The sequence below is a fragment of the Varanus komodoensis genome, unplaced genomic scaffold (assembly GCF_004798865.1).
Source record: "Varanus komodoensis strain SLA01 unplaced genomic scaffold, ASM479886v1 scaffold1, whole genome shotgun sequence".
Taxonomy (NCBI): Eukaryota; Metazoa; Chordata; class Lepidosauria; order Squamata; family Varanidae; genus Varanus; species Varanus komodoensis.
The window spans coordinates 134,144,639-134,164,916 of NW_025335268.1; the positions used below are offsets into that span (position 1 = coordinate 134,144,639).

Genomic DNA, 20,278 nt, shown 5'->3' on the forward strand with positions numbered 1-20,278 from the left:
TCTCTCTCTCTCTCTCTCTCTCTCTCTCTCTCTCTGCGTGTGCGTGTTTAATAGACAGCATACCTTTTTATCACATGTTTTGTTCTCTTTACTGAAGGTTGACTGCATGCATCTATTTCCTGCCCCTTAGTGTTCCCCTCAGAAGAACCCTGAAGCAACATTAGACTGGTGGCAATTGACCTAGAATCAGAGACACCCAGTGAGTTTTGTTTTGAGGGTATTTAGCTGCTCTATCACACAGATTCATTTTTAGCTGTCATGGGAACCTTTTGAAAATAAAAGGCACGGCCAGCATCTGATGAATTTTGGGGAATTTGCTGAAATTATGTGCTCTGTAGCTCTTCACTCATAATTCCTAGTTATTGATTGTCAGTAAATGCTATGGACCCTACTGAGCTGCAATTGTAGTTGCTTCATCTGTTTAGCGGCAACACAATTTCATATCTCAGTGCACATTGCTGATTTAAATAAAAATTAATGAAAACTGCATAGCTAATCCTTCCAGATGTAGATTAGATTGGCCATGTGATGGGAAATATTTTTAATTATACATAGAGCATATGAAGCTCATATAATTAGACTATCCTCCATCAGGTACCAATATCAGGCCTGCAATGCATAAGGGAGAACTTCAATTAGAAATGAAATTACATATATTAACGCAAAATGAATTGCCCTGCTTTGTTTCAGATACTCTATCTTAAATCATGACACAATGTGGGGCTCAGTTGGTAAATGTATGAGTAATGCTGTACAGTCTTCTTTATCTCATTTTGTTAATTCAATGTTGTTAATTCAGATGTTGCTACAGTTTGACTTCTCTTCCCTGTGCACAGTTACGTTGGTGGTTAACTTTGTTCAGTTAACCTAATTCATGGCACCGCAAAAGAGGATAGTCACATGTCCCAGGCTAAATTTCCATAGTCTGCATATGATTTCTGTACAAATGAAGACTGCCCATTTATTTATTCACTTTACATGCCCAGAAGCACCTACCCTATTTAAATGAATGGGGATGCTTATGGGTAAGGTAACTGCATTAGAGTACTGTGCCTGTATGATAATGTGTGATCACAATGATGGAGCCTACTTTGCTGTTTATGGTTATCAAAGTGCAAACATTTATTTTTTTCTCTCAAGGCCTGACTAGATAAATGGTGGTGCAATTGGACTTGGTGGGACATTATCCACTGGATGCTTTTGTTAAAATCACGGATGGTCTAAACTCAGGTCCTTGTATCCAGTTTAGCTCTCAGATTTGCTTGTCTAGTGCATCAGAGATCTGCAAGACTCATGGTACCCATGCATACCCTGCACAGCAACTTTGATCATGCAGCAGTTTTCTTTATGTGAATGACAGTCTGCTTGAGGGAAGCAGTATTTCTAGGTTACTGCTAGAACCCAAGGAGAAAAGGAGATCCCAGTTGGAGTGCCACTTGGTATTTGATTCCTTCAAATCTTGAAATGTAAAATTTACATCTTAAGTGTGGAATAAGATGAAGCAGAGGTGAACAATTTGAACACCAAGGACCATATCAGAGAGTCTTTGGAGTTCTGGAGGCTTGGGATAAATGGGGGTCTGAACTGCCTTGCATTGACAAGCTTTGAAGCTTTTACAAGCATTGGGTTGGCTGCTTACAAATGCTACACTGGAAGCATTCTTGTTCTGATCAGCAAAGCAGTAAGTACTTGCCAAGTGTGATGCTGTGCTAGTATTTAACTAAGGTAACTTTTCAATATAGCGCTCCTGCTAGCTATTATAAACCATACTTTTGCTTTATAATGGAAAGAGAAAAAATTATGCCATCTGGTGGGATATATGGCTTATAACAATTGAAAACAATATGACAACATGATTAGTATAATATATATTCCTTGTTCAGTGGCAACACTAGAATGATCTACTTTTCAGTTTTGCTTGTATTGGGCTCTCCCTTTACTTTCCAAAGGAATATTTCACTTTACACCTCAGGTTAGATTTCCTCTTCTGCTGCTCTTCGTTGATCAGTTATTAATGAATAGACATCTGTAAGCTACTTACATATTTATTACCTGAATTTTATGTCACCTGAAGTAACATTTCTGACTCTAGAACTTTCTAAATATGAATATTGAACCAGTCAAGGCCAAGTATATTCTCTTACTATAATAATGAAACCAACATATATTTAAATAACTTTTTAAACTACTAGTTCTGTAAATATTCAAGATACATGCTATACCGAAATGGCAAATGTTCAATGTTTTCAATACAGTATATGCATTTTCACTATAGGCATTGGAAAAGGATCAAATATTTATGAAGTGCCTAATATTTTCTAGGTGCTCTACAAAGATTGAGAAAACACAGTACCTATTCACAGGCTTTCATTTATCCCTAAATGAATAGTTGAATGGTTGCAAGAAAAGTATTTCAACTAATTTGATAGTGTAGGAACATTTGGAGTGCCTGCATAGCTCTGCAGAATTGTTCAAATGTACTGTTAGTCTATCTGAGAATGCAGTTGCTAATTCACCAATAGAACAAAGGTCCCCTGCCACAGCTATGGAAAGATAGATGTAGAACTGAAGCAGAGTATTCCATGGGCAGGTCAGGGATAGCCTTGGGTGCGCAGTTGCACTGTCTCCCCAGGTGGCCAGCTTCAGAAGGTGGTGGGAATGTAGCTTAGCCCTGTGGATTCCCAGCATGTACTTACCCAGGTGTCAGTTTTGCTACCCACACTATTCACCATCAGCATGAAACCACTGTGGGGTCATTTGGAGTTCTGGAGTATGCTGTTGACACACAGATCTCCTCTTTCATCTCCATCAGGTACAGCAATGGATGTGCTAATACAATGCCTGGTTGTAATAATGGATGAGGACTAACAATGTGAAGCTCAGTCCAGACAAGATTGTGATGCTTCTGACCAGCTGGCGGGTGTTCAACTTTTTTCCAGATGGGGTTGTATACCCCTTGAAGGGCCAAGTTCATGGCTTATGGTCCTCCTTGAGCCATCTTTGCCACTTGAGATCCAAGTGACCTCAGTGGCACAGGATGTCTTCTAACAGCTTTGACTGGTGGCCCAACAATGTCAATATTTGAACAGGAATGTTTTCAGTAATCTATCCAGAAGGTCCAAACATATAATATGAAGGCTGGTCACCTTGTGTTGGCTACATGTATGCTTTTGAGTTGATTTGAAAGTGCTGCTGTTAACCTACAAAAGCCTTATATGACTTTGGACCTCAAACTGAAGGATATGAATTCGTCACATGGGTCAACTAAGGCTAGAATTTTACATGTACTTTTCTGAAAGTAAATCTTAATGAGAAGCTTGTAATCTTAAAGAGTTATTCCATTTAATGGGATCAAGTATTAATACTATGGGAATCCTGCATAGATATGCATAAGGTCACACTGTTATCCAATCCGATACATAATTCCTTGAAAGACCTTTGGGCCTACTTTTGAATAGGCTTTCAGAGGATTGCAGTTTAATGGGTTTATAAAACTATACATAGTGTGGAAAAAGTGGATAGTGAGTCCACTTTCTTGCATTTTTCATAATGCTAATGGTACTTTAGGTCACCTAAGAAGTTGATGGGCAATAGTCCAAGACAGACAAAAGTTTGCACAATCAAATGGGTGATGATGGTTTAAGCTGTGGTGGGCTGCAGTATGTGTGTCTAAAGCAGATAATATTCTGATGGTGAAATAGGATGCCCATAGAGAAAGGCAGTATTTCATTGAATACTGGTTCCTGGGAGGACGTTGGCTGCTACTGACTGGTGGACCTCTTGGATTATTCTGACCCGATGTTGTTTGGAATAGAATGGATTCTACAGCAGATGGATCTTTGGTCATATCAAGCAGGTCTTTGATGCCTCTGAGTTTGGGATAACTAACTTGATCTCATTAATGACACCAGCTAAAGAAAACTACAGCAAGAGTTCCGTGCTTTGTGGCACATATTCCATTTAATCCAGATTGGATACATCAGGTACAGCAGTGGCACAAGACGCAGTACTGTAAATGATATACAAGTTTCAACATATGCACTACAGTTCCAAAAGAAGACAACAGGAAACTTAGGATTCTTTAGAAAGTTTTTCTCAAATGAATCTACCTGCAGTTTTGTACAGTACATTTTGTCTCAGTTGTGATGTATTGTAAGCAAAGCCCATTTAGAGTATGAAAATAGAAAATAATACAATTGAGAGAAAAATCTGGTAACAACAGAAAACTTCTAATGCAAACACCATTGCATTGGAATGTCTCACTGGTTATCAAAAATATACCATCACACATATTCTGTAATGTATTTCATTGGTCCATGGAGCCAGCTGAAATTCTGGTCGTGGTCACAACAGAGAACTGAGAAAAGGATACAGTGTGGATCTTAATGTTGCACTTGCATGGCTATTTTAACTTGCCATAACAAGTGATAATCCACAGGAGAATGAAAAGCAATACACGCACATGGGCACATGCACAAAATTAAGATACCATTAACTAGAAGCAATACTTGAGGAAGTTGATTTGTCATTTGGTCCCATGACTGCTTAATCTATAATCATTTTGATGAGAATATAAGAACTGTCTTGTTAGGTTAGGTCAACAGTAAATCTAGTCCCATGCTTCCTGAATTTTTCACTTGAGAATGGAAGCACCCATCATCACTTGCTAGACACTCAGGTTGGAGTTGGAGAAGACAACTTGACCTGCAGGCCCCTTTTCCACACCAACATTCATCTCTGACATCTTGAGGAATCATCCACTCAAGGTATGTGCCTTCTTCAGATGGGCTCCAGTCTAACTGTAAGGGACCATAGGCCTACTCTGTTGTAGCTGAATGTTCCAGAGTACAACATCACCCAGTACAGACAGAGTCCACTGTTCCTTCTGTTAGATTTTAGCCTGATGTCAGTCTTTAAGCTTAAGGATGTTGACAAACGTGACTAACTGGTATTAATATATTCCTACAATTTGTCTAGTGTCTTTAAAGATTAACATTTTCCATAGGTTCTGGTATGTATGGTAGGACATTGTTTGGCATACTGCTGCCAAAAATGTTTTGTGTGCTTAGCAAAGAGTTTTTCTTATTTTAATTAATCACTTGTTTCTGAATTTACGAATAAAGCAGATAGGAGATGATTTTTAGAAGCACCTGCATTGTACAGGTTAATAAATTGAGATATTAGAAAGTCAGAGGGACCTATTCCAAGAGTCCAGTTAGTTACAATCAGAATTCAAGAGTTTTGGTCAACAGATGTACAGTACAATCCTAAGCATGGTTAACTGGAAGGAAGCCTAACTATGTTCAATAGCACTTATTCCTAGGTAAGTATGCAAAGCAGGGGCCCTCTGGATATGTTGGAAATTTCCATAGTCTCCAACAATTGGCCATGTTGGCCAGGACTGATGGGAACTGAAGTCCAAAACATGCAGGGGGTACTTAGTTGCTGTAGATAATTATATTTAGCTAGGTTTCTGTTACTTATGGTTCTAAATAAAGTGGGTTTAATTTCATATCACTGATTGTCCCTATGACTGTACACAATAAAGGAGAGATGTTTACTGGTTGTGTCAATCACAAGTGGGCAGAGCTTTGCTTTGCTTTGCTTTTCTTGCTAATACTTCTGGCATCAGAACAATTTTTGTTAACAATGGTTATTGCAAATATTTAGGTTTCTTTCATTCTTATATAGTTATTAAATTATTTTGCATTTTGGAGTGTTTCAGTCATTTCCATGTTGCCTTTACCATATTGTAATATATATGGTGTATATATTTGTGCGTGTGTGTGTGTAGAGATTGAGAGAAAGAAATATAGAATGTAATGGATTATGTTAGGCTAAATCTTAATTATATTTTGAACATTATATGCCCTCCTTTTATTGTATTTTGAATTATTAGTGATGGCTTTGGCTAGCAATAAAGATTTGAGGTATACAGAAATGCAGCCCTAGTCATTAACCCAATCTAGCAGGAGTTCTTCACTGGCGCAGACATGCTGTCTGTGGCCATTGCTATTGAAAACCTGAGTTAAGAGGAGGCAGCTTGATTTTGGGGTTTTGGAAGGGAAGAGAACAATGTTAATTATCATTGGATCAAAATAATTAGTCTATCGGAAATATGCACATCAAAACAGGCGTCATATAATTGAAACCATCTCCCCATATTAAAAAAATTGTGCATATAGGAAATCAGAATTTTGAATCAATTTCTTCTTTTATTGCTGTTCACTTTTGGGTGAAGACCCCGCCTCCCCTTCTCTCTCTCTCTCTCTTTCCTTTAGGATGCAATTTTGGACACCATGGAAGCCCCTCCAGATGTTTCGACCCACATCTCCCATAAATTTAGCCAGTGCTGCTAATGATCAGAGGTCATAGGAATTGTAGACCAACAGTTCTGAAGGGTCACAAGTCCCTCACTTGCTGCTAAGCACACATATCTAGGGGTTGTGCCATTGAGTTTAGCAGCACTTACTCTGAGTAGTTATGGATAGAGTTGCCCCATTAATGGTTTTGAAAGAGAAAGGGCAATTCGGTTGGAAATATTAAAGTACAAGACAGATTTCTATATAAAGAAGAGAAGAATTCGGTATAGTCTACTGAATTGGATCTGCGGTTGAGCTAGTTAGGGTGAAGGCAAAGACATTTGTTAGTACAGTACAACTTACTAAATCAGATTTGAGGGCAGAGATTTTGGCCAGATTAACATGTTGTCTGTTTAGCTCTTTTTCAGTTGATAGCAAAACAGCTATAAACATACTTAAAAGAGCTATACTAAGTAAGACTTAGGTGGTGCTTTCTAGATTTTAAAATAAGTGCATGGGGTGAGTCAGCTTCAGAGACTGGATTGCCTCCTTGTACTCCTTACTGGGTTCAGAAGATGTTAGGAAGCAGAAGCCCCATTCTTGACCTCATCAAAATCTTTTCTCCATGTAGACAAAAGGCACAGAACAGTTGCTCCATGTGTCTCTGTGCATGGAGAAAGGAAAAAGATCAATGAGAAGAGCAGACTCTTTCCTAGTGCTCTTCCTAGGTGGGGCCTGGGTGAGAAGCCAGAAGGTTGAATGGAGAACTGGTGGGCTGGAGATATTCCATCCGTGTTCCTATTAGAAATGATAGAACCAAAGTTGAGCACTTCAAAATTTCAGTAGGTACTAAACATATGCTTAAAAGAGTAGAACTAGAAGTGTGTGGACAATATCCATTGTTTGTGATCTTTCAATCCTGATATACCCATAGAGATCAGGGGCCTCTCCTTTCTTTTTTAAAAACAAAGGGATGTTCTGTGGATAGAAATGGAATTCCCATACCTCATTGTTTCTTTGCAGATGTAAAGGGAAGGTCTGGGTCATGGCCATTGACACTAGTAAAACTGGAATTAGTATAGTTTTAGAATTTGGTGCTCAAGTGAGATGCTTACAGGGCAGGATGCCACAAATGCAAAGCAGCAGAACACAAGGTCTATACTGGTGTTACTCTATGGACAACAGCTTGACTCAACAAGTTAGTCATGATTTTGTTCCATTGGTTTCAATACGACGAGTTAGTCAAGTCTACTTTAAAGCAATCTGATTTCAATGAGATTGAAGTGCAACTTATATGAACCCAACTCAATTAATTGCACCAATCTGCTAATGAAAAATAATAAAGTTGTACAAAGTAAACTGTCAAGTCCAATGCCAATAATGTGAAGAAATGAAGTTGCAGAGCCAGATGGAAAAGACAAAGGACCAATGGGTTTGTGAGACAAGGCAATGGAAATCAAGAAAACATGCTGCTTGTAGTTAGCTATGAGGCCAAAGTGGTAGATGACAGGAAAATGACTTTTTTTCTCTCCACAACCACCAGATCATCAAACTATTGCTGCTTTTTTCTTCCTCAGACTAAAGCTATTGGATATTATTCAGTATTTTGTTCCCTGAACAGAAGGACCTTACATTCATAGAAAGGTTATTGCACTCATGGAAGGATTATTGCACTCATGGAAGAACCCTTTTCAACACTTTCCATGAAAGCAATTTTCAGCTAAATGGAATGTCCTTCAATTCACAGTGGTAAAACATTGGATGCCGGCCATGATTAAAAATGATCAAGGCTACAAATTTGCACCAATGTTACTTAAACTCCATTGAAGTCAGTGAGATTTTAACAAACTAACTGTACAAGTATTGCAAGCTAAAAGTCTAATGTGGTATGGAGATGATGGGGACTGTTAGAACTTCTGCATCTCTTAGGCAAGATGAATGTTGCTTGGCAAGAGCTTAAGCATTCTGCAGATGCTGTTCATTACAGATGGCAATGTTGGATGGCAGTGGTTAATGGAGTAATAACATACACAGCTCAATGTCTCTTTATAAGCACAGGGCATCAACAATTGATGCAAACTAGCATTTCTATGCAATGGTCCTGCATTAAGAAGGGTTGTGCCACATTGCAAGGAAGCAGCAGAGCTAGAGATGTTCTAATCCTGTGGGAAAACACAGGCCATTTGGACTAGTTAAGAGCTCCAGTTCCTCATTGGCTTTGGGAGACAGTAAGGGCTTGGAGGAAAGATTTTCTATAAAAGAGCTGGACTGTGGGTTTATAGGCTCAGACTTTTCTTCTAGTGGGTATGTAATCCAACGTCCTACACCATACTTTGCTTGTTTCTACTAATGGTGTGAAATGCACTGTGGTGCAAATTGTCTTGTTCTTTAGCTTTCTTTTGTACAGAAGAAAAGTCACTGTAGTATGTCAAAAATAGTGGAGGATCGAGCTGCAATCAAGGAAGGAGCTGATTGATAAGGTCTAGTAAAGTGTAGTGGAGTCAGGTGAAGCAAAGGACTATTCAGATTAGACATCACAGTGAGCCTGATGGTCTGTTGTCATAGGCTGTGCACCAGTAACACAAAGGAGATCTCAGAAGTAAAATGGAGTTCACTGGCATAGTGGAGCAAATTTTGGTGGAATCACCAGAGCAGTCATGAAAAAGTTGGACTCAAAAACCATGCAGTGCTGAAGTTCTAAAACTGGATTGCCAGGGCTAAAGTTTACCTACTGATCCACATTTTCAGGCCCAGAAATGTATTTTTCCCAGGTGTGTGGGACTGACTTAGTAGTGGGTACACACTACTCTGAAGAGACTCCAAGGAACAGCCTTCTTCAGTAATATTTCACTAGTCTGAAGACAGCCCTGGTATTGAAAGAAACGTCTTGGACTAAGTCTAGGCAGAAATTAAGGTCTGTCTCATGTTATTAGAATACCAGTTTTAACATTATTATTTGGAATTCTGCAGCCCTACTGAGGTTTATCAGAGCTCACTTGAGAAGAAGGCCTGGTAATGGACAGGTTCACAGAATGTCCACCATTACTATTCTTTTCCTACAAGACACCAACGCAAGTGAATGCTTTAAATAGCACAGTAACTTAGTGCAGGGCCACAGTTTGGGTGCAACTGATTTGGCAATATCTTACATGAACTGAAATTACATCCTGTACTCAGTGTGCCAGTAGTTGATGCACAGGAATTTCTTGTTTACTAGTTCAAAATAGTATGGATTCTTGGAAGAGAGCCAGTTTGAAAAAATATTGTGCTGTAAAATTACTGAGTAAACAGTTAACATAGAAATGGGGCTGTGGTTAGCTGGTGGTCATATGCTACTCACAGTTTTAGTTTTAGATTAGCTAAATTGGAGTATAGAACCTCATTCAGCTTGAGGGCTGAATTCAACTTTTGAGAAGTCTTCAAGAACTGTATTCCAGTGGTGCACAGAGCTAAAACAAAACAGGAAGGATAGATGTAAAAAGAGCATATTTTAGCTTTTTTTTTTTTTTTTTTTTTACTGCTAGTAATTGAGCTTAGGAGGCATATTTCAGCCTTACAGGGGTGGGAAAAGTGGTACAAGTCAGGAAATCACCAAGAATCCAGAAAAGGGGATATGGCCTTCTAGAGAACCAATGGATAATTTGGGATTCCAAGAAGGCTGGTTTTGGCACATAGGCCTGAGTTTCCATGCCCCAGGCTAAAAGGTATGCTACTCTAGAGTTGGCTCTTTTTCCCCTTGTATGTTTGTTTCTTCTGTAAAGGCTATTTGTTCAGTGTCTGCAACTTTCATGGTAATAAAGGAAAACCTGAAATCTGAAAATGACTTTTTAAAGTGGAACTGTTTATTTTCTGAACATTGTGATGAGTTTGTAAAGCCCCTCGTCTCCCTCTTTTTTCACAGTAATGCAATTTCCAGTGCAAAATAATCTGGGCTATAGATTTGAGTAGTTGTTTTAAATAAAAGCAAGGCTGGAAAAAGATAATCCGATGTGAACAACCTAAAACATGTTTGGAAAAGGGACAAAGCATAAACTATAATAGGGGTGGACAACTTGTGGCATTCTTCCAGATGTTTTAGCCTACAACTCTCATTAGCACTAGGCAGTGCAGCCAATGATGAAGGATGATGGGAGTTGTAGGCTAAAAAATCTGGAGGTTTCAAATTGCTCATGTATGCACCAAAGGTTAAATGAGTCCAAAAGTGGAATGAATTACTCAGCTTTGTGACAAAAGAAGGGCACAATCAACTGAACTCTGCATTAGTATAAGCCTGTCAGCATGGATGGAGTTCATACAGGTTGGAGCCAGGGAAAATCCATTGGGAGACCATTGATGGAAAACCTAAAAGATGGTTATAACCCACAGTCCTAAACTTTCTAAACAGTATAACAATATTTAACAATTGGTGAACTATTTTGAAACATACATATTATTTAAAACATCTATTAACTGTGTTTTATAAATTGATTAGAAATGGTACTCTAATATAAAGTACAACCCCAAAATCTAGAGGCAGTCCTCCTCTCTTACAGGAAATGATGCTTTAGTGAGGGAAAGTCAGAAATCATTAAATTGCTCTATCCATCAAGCTGATGCAACCCAGAAGCTGTCAGTAAGAGCCATAGGACTGCGTTACAAAATGAGACACGCTGTCAGTCCATGCAAAATGTTTGGCTCCTCAAGTGATCCTGCCAAGGACGGATCCACTATTATACACTGGGAGACACTTCCGTTACTATCAAAGAAACACATATAAAACAGAGGGAAAAACATGGGCATAGGTTACCAAGTATTTCTAAACATCCTGCGCAGTTGTTTTGAATGATTTTGCTATCTTTGAAATTTGTGTACAAGATAAAAAAATTAAATCCCCCCCAGGCTTACTTTTTTAAACTTTTAAAAATACAGAACTAGTTAATCTAGTCACACTCTTTACAAGCCAGTGATAACAAAATAATTTTTAAAAAAGCAAAAAATTGTGTATACTACCAAAGCCTGTCTTTTCCCACCCCCATGAATATGATTTTTTTCCACAGACAATAATTAGCAGACAAATACACTGTTTGCAACTGCAATTTGTGTTGAATTAAAGGCAATTACAAAAACATTTTAAGAAAAAATGCCAAACACAATGAGAATTTTATTGGTGCCTGTGTGTGTTTGATTGCATGCATGCAGGTATCTGCTTTGCTACTGCAAACTAAAGGCTGAAGCCTGCAAAGACATGCAAGAACAGATGCACAGTGGGTAGAACCAGTAGTTCTTCAGGCATTACTTGAAGCATGTTGTGAACCATGCAAACAGTACGTCTTTGCAGGGTTGAGCCCAGAAACAGGAAAGTGTGCTCAGATATTTTGAAGTCGAAGTGTGCCAGTTTTGTGATTCTCTTGCTCACTTGCTTGCACACATGCACACACGCAGAAAAGGATGAAAATTAAATTCCTGTGACAAGTTGGCGGCTTTTTCTACACCTTCAGCTATAAAAGAAAGAAAATGTGTGGTTTTGGTTGACTAAAGATCCTGCTGCATGGAGGGGGAATAACAAAATCTATTTTGTCACCTTTTTCAGTCATTTCCACATGAATAAATATTATCCATTAAAAACCTTTAAAAAGGTGCTGAGATACACAGTGTTATAATTCTGCTTCTTTATTGACTTCCTTGTAGCTATGACAGGACTTCTTTCCCACTTTCTTTGCTCTGTACCCTGGATTGAGGCTCCTTCTGGTTTATACACAGAGATTCTTTCACCGCCCCCCACATCCTACCAACTTCCAGTTTATTTTCAGCTCACTCTGCAGCATGAACAGTGAGTTTGAAGGAAGCTGGCCCATTTGGCTTCCATGATTATTTCAGAGATGTTGGTCGGGTTGGTCTAGCTGTCCATCAGCCATCCATCTAGGCACAATTTGCAGCAAAGAAGGAACATGGAGGTGGGGAAAGGGAAACAAATGTTGGCTGTCTGAGCTGCCCCCTTTGACCAACACAGCCTTACAAAGCCGATACCTTGACAATGTTGCTGCTAGCAGCAGTAATGTTTGTAGAATGGCCAGGGCTGGAGGGGGAAGGCCTGCTTTCACCTTCAGGTGTCAGTGCCGGGGGTGTCGGGATGCTGATGATTGCTGTTGTTATTTGGGAGGATTTGCAGTTCGGTCTCAGCCCATCATCCGATTTCATATTTAGGCTGGAGCGACTATAAGACAAAAGGCATTTAAAAAGGATTTCTGAAGGAGGAGATGTGAAGATTAAAGCTGCTGCTCATTCCAAGGTTTGGATATACTTATAAGTAGGGTCAGAAGAACCTGTTTATTTCAGTTTTCCAGTCTTCCAAACACTGAGAATTTTTTTAAAGCTTGCCTGAACACTTTCACACATTTTTTGCACATTTCTTGGCACATGTACAAAGTATATACTTTTTCCTAGTATACACAGTTTTGCAAACTATTTGCTCAACAGAACCACATTACATTTTTAAATGAATTGCAAAATTCAGTGACTTTTGAAGAGTAACTCAAGTTTTGTGTGTGTGTTGGTCTTAAAATGTGAAATGTCATGAGCTTGCATTAAAATACAAAGTGAACAAATTTCTTTCATCTCTCTTTGTAATATATGCTCTCTGTCTTTGCGAGAAGATGTAAAAAATAGGTTAAACCTATACAGTGAACCCCATATGAGAATGTAAGCCATCCAGAGACGGAAGAGATGGATGGCCTAGAAATACTGTAAGTAAGTAAGTAAATAAATAAATAAATAAATAAAACCGGTAGGAGTTAGAGTGTGGTAGGAGACAAACATGAGTGCTTGATAAAGTGGTAGTAATAGCGCTGATGCATTCCCAAAGTCAGATGTAAATAACAAAACACAGCATTTGGGGGATTCCTGTCCAGAAAAGTTTTTTGTATTTTCTCACTTCAGACTAGAATTTCTGGTTCAGCTTGTCCCATTAGTGAATCTCTGACCAGGCAAGTGTGAAAGAAGCAAGGTATCTAAAAAGGTTGCCACTCTAAATCCATCGACTAAAAAAGGGGATGCAGTGACCAACCCTACTCTATTTGATGGATGTATGAATGTCATCCAGAAAGACTTCAAAGGGGACCTTAACAAGGGAGAGCATTTGATTTCATTTATTATGTTTCTATACCTTCCAATAGTCAAAGCTCCAATAGCTGAACAAGCAGATTCATTATCCACTTTGAAAAGTAAGCTCCAGCAGGCAGTCTAGTCTTGTTGAGTCGAGAAGCTGAATACTCAACTCAATGGTTAAGTAAGCCTTACTGTTAAATAGCTTTGCATTTCTACATCATGCAGATATTCTAGGCTATCTCATTGTCGTTTTTTCTCTCTCCTACCCAGCAAGTGTCTCACTGCAGAAGTCTTGAGGACTTGTCAGCTAGAAACGTTTCTATTAGATCTGCTTCAGTTACTGCCTATGATTAATTATGGAATGGCAATGATAAGGTTGCTCTCCAGGCAAGTGCCTAGCTGCTGGAGTCCAGCATTTAAAAACACAGGGGGCTGGCCTTTGCAAAGACAAAGAACTCTTTTAATTTGAAATCCTGACTGGAATTTTTGAGTGACTCATAAAGCTGATCCCCTCTTGAAATCTCAATCATTGTAGGAAATCACAGTATGATACCCACTGACTTCTTATAACATTTAAGATGCAGTCAGAGATGCAGAATTATTGGGAATGTTGATTGTGCCTGCTCTTGGAATAAGAGTCAAGATTCACATCACTGGATCATACACTTGCTTGAAGGTTTTTTGTGTTGCAAGCTAAGGGCTATTCTAGCCCATGGAAAGCTGGATCTATTTGCTAGTGAGAAATGTAAGAAGCCATTAGACAGTATGACTGATTTTTACTAAGTGAGATTCATAAATGTAGCTCAAACTCAGACCGAATCAGTGGCTCTTAAACTGCTCAGATAGGAGTGCAAATGCCTCAAAATGTGTGACTTCCATGACATGAAAGCCTATGACATCGCAACCCATCCCAGGTGGCTGTTGTGTTGTGAGAACCCAGTACTGCTTCCCACAGTGTAGCTTCTTCACAGACAACAGCCATCCTGACATCCCATGGCTTTCTCTAGCTGTTATTGGGTCTGCAATGGGTTGGTGTCTCATCTGAAGCCAGATGACCAATTCCCACTGGTGGTCAAGGGAAATTGATAGTGTGCCACATAGCAAGAGGGGCAAAAGACTTTTGCTGCTCTTGGCTAGCTTGTCTTGGCCACAAGCAGTGTCAATCACCCCACTGATACTAAGGCACAGGACATGTATAGGTCCCTGTGAAAAAGCACTGATTGGCCCTGTCAAAAAATTCACTGTCAAAGGAAGACTGAATTTTGACAGCTATCTGTCAATGCCCCGTGCTCCTATAGCATTCCTTTCCTGAGCACATTCAGGAAAAGATCAGACAAGTGTCAGATCCAGCCAAAATAAATGGAGGGTGATCTACTGGCCACATTTTCTTTCATGCAAAGACCACTCATGGCTTAGCTTTCCCTTGACATCTCACCTTTCAACAGCAGTCAGGAGAGAAACAAAGTTAAAGATAAACCTGTTTATAGTCGCACTGGGTCAAAATACATGATGGATGCTTGCTACACTTTGATGGTGGACACTTGCCAAGACAATTGACAAGGTGAGGCTAGTCACTTCCGACATCTTAAAGTGCACACATGTGGACTTGACTACAAACTTGTTCATTATATTTGGGGCATATAAACAAAATGGTGGTGATCCAGTGACAGTTCCTCCGGTGTGATATTTGGGCATGTTGAAAGGGCTGTCTACATGTGTAGCTCATTTGCAGGGTGGGTTGTTGTGATGTGTGGACGCATCCTTTCTCTCCCAGGTTCTAGAGGGAAGAAGCATCCTGAAGCACATAGAACAACCAAGACATGGGCCGACTGAATGCCTGCTAGCATTCAGAGTATCCACATTAATTTACATTGTGTTTGTATGGGTAACAGTCCCTGTCATTTGAATTGATTTGAAGAGCACTAGTGCTGTATTCCAGTAGTGCTTCCTTGTATGTGGTTTCCTTGCATGCAGGAGATCAGAGAACTAATACTATCCCCTTTTTCTTAGCATGGATTGTGCAAGTGTTGTTCCACAGGTCTTTGCACATAGAATCAAGTTGCACACACATAATTATCTGAAAAGATACTTGCTGATCCTCACAGTTGGGCAGGGGAGCTCCCAGAAAGTTGAATAAGTTTAAAAGAGAGGACAAGCTAAAGCAAAAAAGATTGAGACAACTTAACCAAAATGTAAGGTGTATTGTGGTATTATCCTGCCTGTCTGTTCATAAGCTGAAGCTGATACCCAAATAAATACCAAATTCAGTGGGAAAGGAAGAAATCACTCCAAATGTTACTGTGATTTTCTTTTACCACTGAAATTTTTATAAATAAGGGATGAAAATCAGATGCTATCCATCCCCTTCTGAGCAAAACCATACAATCTACAGTCAAATCAGTATATATTTTCTAATACTTCTTAACTGAACAAGAGGCCAACACAGATAGGTGCACTTTAACAGCCTCATGATAGGCATAATTCAACAGGTGTAGCTTTCTCCAGCATAGCACCTCTCTGGCAAGAAAAGCTGCATCTGTTAAATTTCTGCTTATCACATAGTTGTGCCAACCATATGTTAGCAGTATTTTTCTCTTTCCTATATTTGACCACCTTCTGCTGAAACTTTCTTTTAGATCTCATCTGCTTTTGAAATCAAAATCTAGTACATAATACCTTGTCCAGGGCTTATTTTTGTCATAGAACGCACTGGAACAGTGTTCCGGCACCCTTTTTTGATGGATTTTTCCAAGTGATTGTGAATCGCCCTGTTGGGCGTAGCAGGTTCATTTAGATAGTGCCTGCAGGCTGCTTGTGTGTCGGTGCTGATTGTGAGGGCGCTGCTCGGCTTGGGATCGGTCATGTGGTCGTGTGCTAAGTGCTTACTGCTGGTGGCGACCATTATGTTTATGTGTGTGTAGAGTGACTGACCCCAAGAGGTGAGTTCTGGAACCATTTTTTTTTTTTTTTTTTTTACAAAAAAAGCACTGACCTTGCCTAACTCAGTCCAACTTCTGTGTTCCTATACAGAAGTACAGCCTTCAGGGTAAGTAGCTTGTATATAGGAACTTAGAAGTCCATCAAACTCAGTATTGTCTCTACTGACTGGGAGCAGTCAGAATCTCTGCAGCCATATCTGAAGATATGACCCTAACTGGAATCTCCTTCATGAAAAGCAGGTGCTTTGTTCTCTTCTTCCTGGCAGTTGGCCGAGCCATACAATGGTTTTACCTGTTTAAATGTGTAAATTTATTTTACTGCACTTTTGGGCCTCTTGAAGTGGTCTTATGATGTTCTCTTCTAATGTCCAGAGACATAATGCTCTTCATGTTCTGTTTCCAGGAGATAGCAAATTGTGAGGACTGCCCTAAGACCATCTTGCCAAAAATCACAGGCTAGAATAAGATGTCTGATCATCATGTGTCAGCCATTTTAAAGCTTACTGCATGTAGCATTGGAGAAATGGTTATGTGTAGATGCTTCATTTCATGATTACCAGCCATCTGCTTCCCTGCTGATGTGGCAATATTGCAGTTCGAGACAACCACCATCCCACATGAAGGTGCCCTACCCAACATACAAATGTTCAGTGTTCCCTGGTGGGATACTGAGTTTGAAATTTCTCCAGATTTGGGCAAAAAATGCACTTCACTGCTAATCTTGACCAAGCAGGACTCCTTTGGAAAATCATCTGGAATCCCAGGCCAACCCAGAGTGGCAGAACTGCTGCCCAGAATCACTTGTCCCTTCCTGGCTATGTAGCACCTGAACATATGCCCTGTTTCTTAGATGAAGCCCCTGCCCACCCGCAGCTGTACCTGGTTGTGAGTGAGGGCTGCTCACTGCACTGGATGTGTATGGTGCTGAGTTCCTGCATGCTCCGCAGCCGGGTTGCTGGCACGCTGGAATTAGGGAGATGTGTCGTCTTTTTGCTGCGACGAGAACAGCAGGTGGTTATGCCTTGGTGACTTGAAAGGGAGGGGCTGCGAGTGGACGGATAATTCTGCATTGAGCTCTCCAGGCAGTTCTGCTCAAACATCTGCTCATCAATGAACTCATGGTTCTGTCAGGAAGAACATCAACAAATGTCAGTAACTCCCCAATATATTTTTGAAAGCCCCACACCCTCACCATCCATTGGCACAACTATCTGAAGAGGGCTTTTATGTATTTGTTCTGAAGGTGCCTTAGATACCAGAATGGTCAGAAAGTAGTTCTCCAGATGTTTTGGACTTTAACTCTCAGGATTCCTGACTACTGACCAAGATGGGAAGGTTTTCTGGAAGACAATGTGCAAAGAATCTGGCACAGACAGCATTTGACTGATGGCACAACCTGTAATGTTGAAAAGCACATTTACAGAGGGACACATGTTCCAGTTGCATCCACATCTGTAGCACAAACATTTCCTCTGCTCTGGTTCTCTCTCAGGCATTAGCAGGAAGAAGTGTCACCACCAGAGGCGAATGTAGAAGCAACTTGTGCATTTGGTTGGTGGTGCTTCTCATAAAATCTGAATGGACTGTCACCTCACAGTCTGCCTATTTTTACCTGAGTGTCACTCAGCCAGCACATGGCCTCATTTGTACATTCTGAGAGGGACTACTTTAAGTATATCAAGTATCTGTACCTGCATTTGTACCATGAGGGTTACACTAGAAACATTCTCGAAGGCTGCCCCATGACAGGGAAATTTCCTTCCGTGTGATGTGCCCGTAACTGAGCCCAGACATTTTAATTTCACCTCATTTATGCAACTGAGGACTTGCCTTTTCACTACAAGTGGTGGTCCATGTGACATAAAAGCTGTGGAAGATACATGGGTTTTTTCTTATTTGGCCTGCCATGGGTAGAAATAGCTGGAAATAAGTGGGTATGGTTAATTTTAAAACCCTGGTTATATAGTACTTTATTGCTGTATTGTTTATATACTTATTGTTTGAAGGATTCACCCTTATCACATTTTAACATCAGAGTCAGAGGCTCTGATGGCACACAGGTGGGCCTTTCAGCAGTGGACCACACCTTTGAAATATGTTGCCATTGGGGAACCCTCACATGAGTTTTAGGAAGGCCTTGGCAGCCTGTTTCCTCTGAGTTTTCCCTCTGGTTTACCAGTCTGTTCTGGGTTGTACTAAAAGCCTAACACTATAGGCTTTTACTACTGCCTAAGCCAGATATTTTATGATGGTGTTTCCTAGTTCTATATTCCATCTTGCTTGAGGGATCATGTGGGCAGCTGGTTGGCTACCATGTGTACCAAGTGCTGACTAGATGGACCTTAGGTCTGATCCAGCATGGCTTTTCTTACATTCACATGTTCTTGACAAACATGATTTTGTGTTGCATGGTTGGTATCACAAAAACAGACCATCAGGTTTTTGCAGGCCCAGGCAGGGTGCAATATGTGTCCAGCAGGATTCATTTAGTTTTGCATCAGAAATTGTGCAGGCCTGAGCTAAAACTGGATAGGGGGAAAAAACCCCTTTCTTTTTCTTTTACCAAACTTTTTTCCTACTTTAATTATAAAAGCAATATTTAAATAGGAGAGAGATTTTGAAATGGTGATTCAAATACACCCTTGTATTTTATTAAAACTTTGTTTTGGGGCAGGAAGGGGGAATCCCACTAACTGTTAGTTTGATTTAGGACATAATTCTATGCAAGTTTAGACAGGAAAAAGTCCTACAATACCCAGACTTTCTTGACTAACTTGCCAACTTTAGTTAACCTCGGTTGTCAAGTTGCAGAAGGCTGTCTTCAGGTCCTGAACTACAACTCTCATAAGCCCTACCTGCATGACCAATTGTCAGGGATTATGGAAGTCAAAGTCCAATATGTCTGGAGGATAGTAGTGACTTGTCCCTTTTCTAAAGCTTGGGACATGCTGACTCAGGCCTGTGGTGACCTACTAAGCCAAATCTAACCCAACAACCACATAACATTGTCTTTTAGGCACTGCCCTAATTTCTGTAACTCCAGACTCAGATGGGCCGAGTTGGTTTGGTGGATCACAAGGTGTGCAAGCCTGCTTTGGGTTCAGGGGATACACACAAAGCACTCTCAAGAGACCATAGGTGATGATGCATCCTTTCCTATGAGTATGGAGCAAAAGATATACCAGCACGAGAGCACCATACAATAGAAGCATGCCTGCTCTGAAACTGCTCTTAGTTTTGAAAACTAAAGTTTTCAATCTCTGCCCTCTACTTCAACTGATATGATCAGCTGAAACTATTCTAAATGTGTAATGTAATTTATTTGTGTAATTGATTTTTACTTCACTTTTCTAATACATATGCGGCCGTGCAGATAAAGAACAACATGTGACTGTGGCATGATATGCACAGTAAATAAAAGATTAGGTTCTTAGATTTTGTTTTTCTTCCTTGGGTTGCAACTCCTTTTTACAAGAATGCCAAACTAATTATTAAACCAAAGAGCCTGCTTGGTTGCCTTGGAACAGTCACCAAGTACTTGATTTCTATGTATTATACTCACTAGGGAGAACATTTTGTGCCATTGTTCACCTGATCACTTACTTGCATGTTCAGGATAAGAATCACAACCATCATGCTGAGAGTTATTCACCCCCTGCTTTTAAAATTAACTTTAATCTCTGATTCATGCCTTGAATGTGTAAAGCACAGGATAAGTTGAGTTTGGGGACTGCTACCCTGTGTCATATGTCAACTGATTCTATAAACAGGCTTCCAGGATTTTCTTCAGGGTCTAAAATGTACTTGTCAATGGGAACAGTGTTATGGCATTTCTATCTAGTATGATGGAATTCCTTTAGTGTATAGCTGTAGCATATCATTTACTCCTGAACATGTCTCTGAATATAACTGCAAAGTATTGCTGCAGTTTGTACTCCTAAACAGCTCCTGTCT

The 20,278-nt window shown here is 39.9% G+C and overlaps 1 protein-coding gene across 2 annotated transcripts in view; it reads right to left on the reverse strand.

Annotated features, from left to right (window-relative positions):
* Nucleotides 1–12,293: 12,293 nt before the first annotated feature.
* The window catches only part of KCND3 (potassium voltage-gated channel subfamily D member 3), a 299,025-nt gene continuing 291,040 nt past the window's right edge, over nt 12,294–20,278 (reverse strand). For both annotated transcript variants that reach the window (XM_044451627.1, XM_044451622.1), the window contains 2 exons: nt 17,204–17,448; nt 12,294–12,495 (listed from right to left, as the gene is read on the reverse strand). In XM_044451627.1, coding sequence (XP_044307562.1) covers nt 12,294–12,495; nt 17,204–17,448 — 447 coding nt within the window. The remainder of the gene's footprint in view (nt 12,496–17,203; nt 17,449–20,278) is intronic.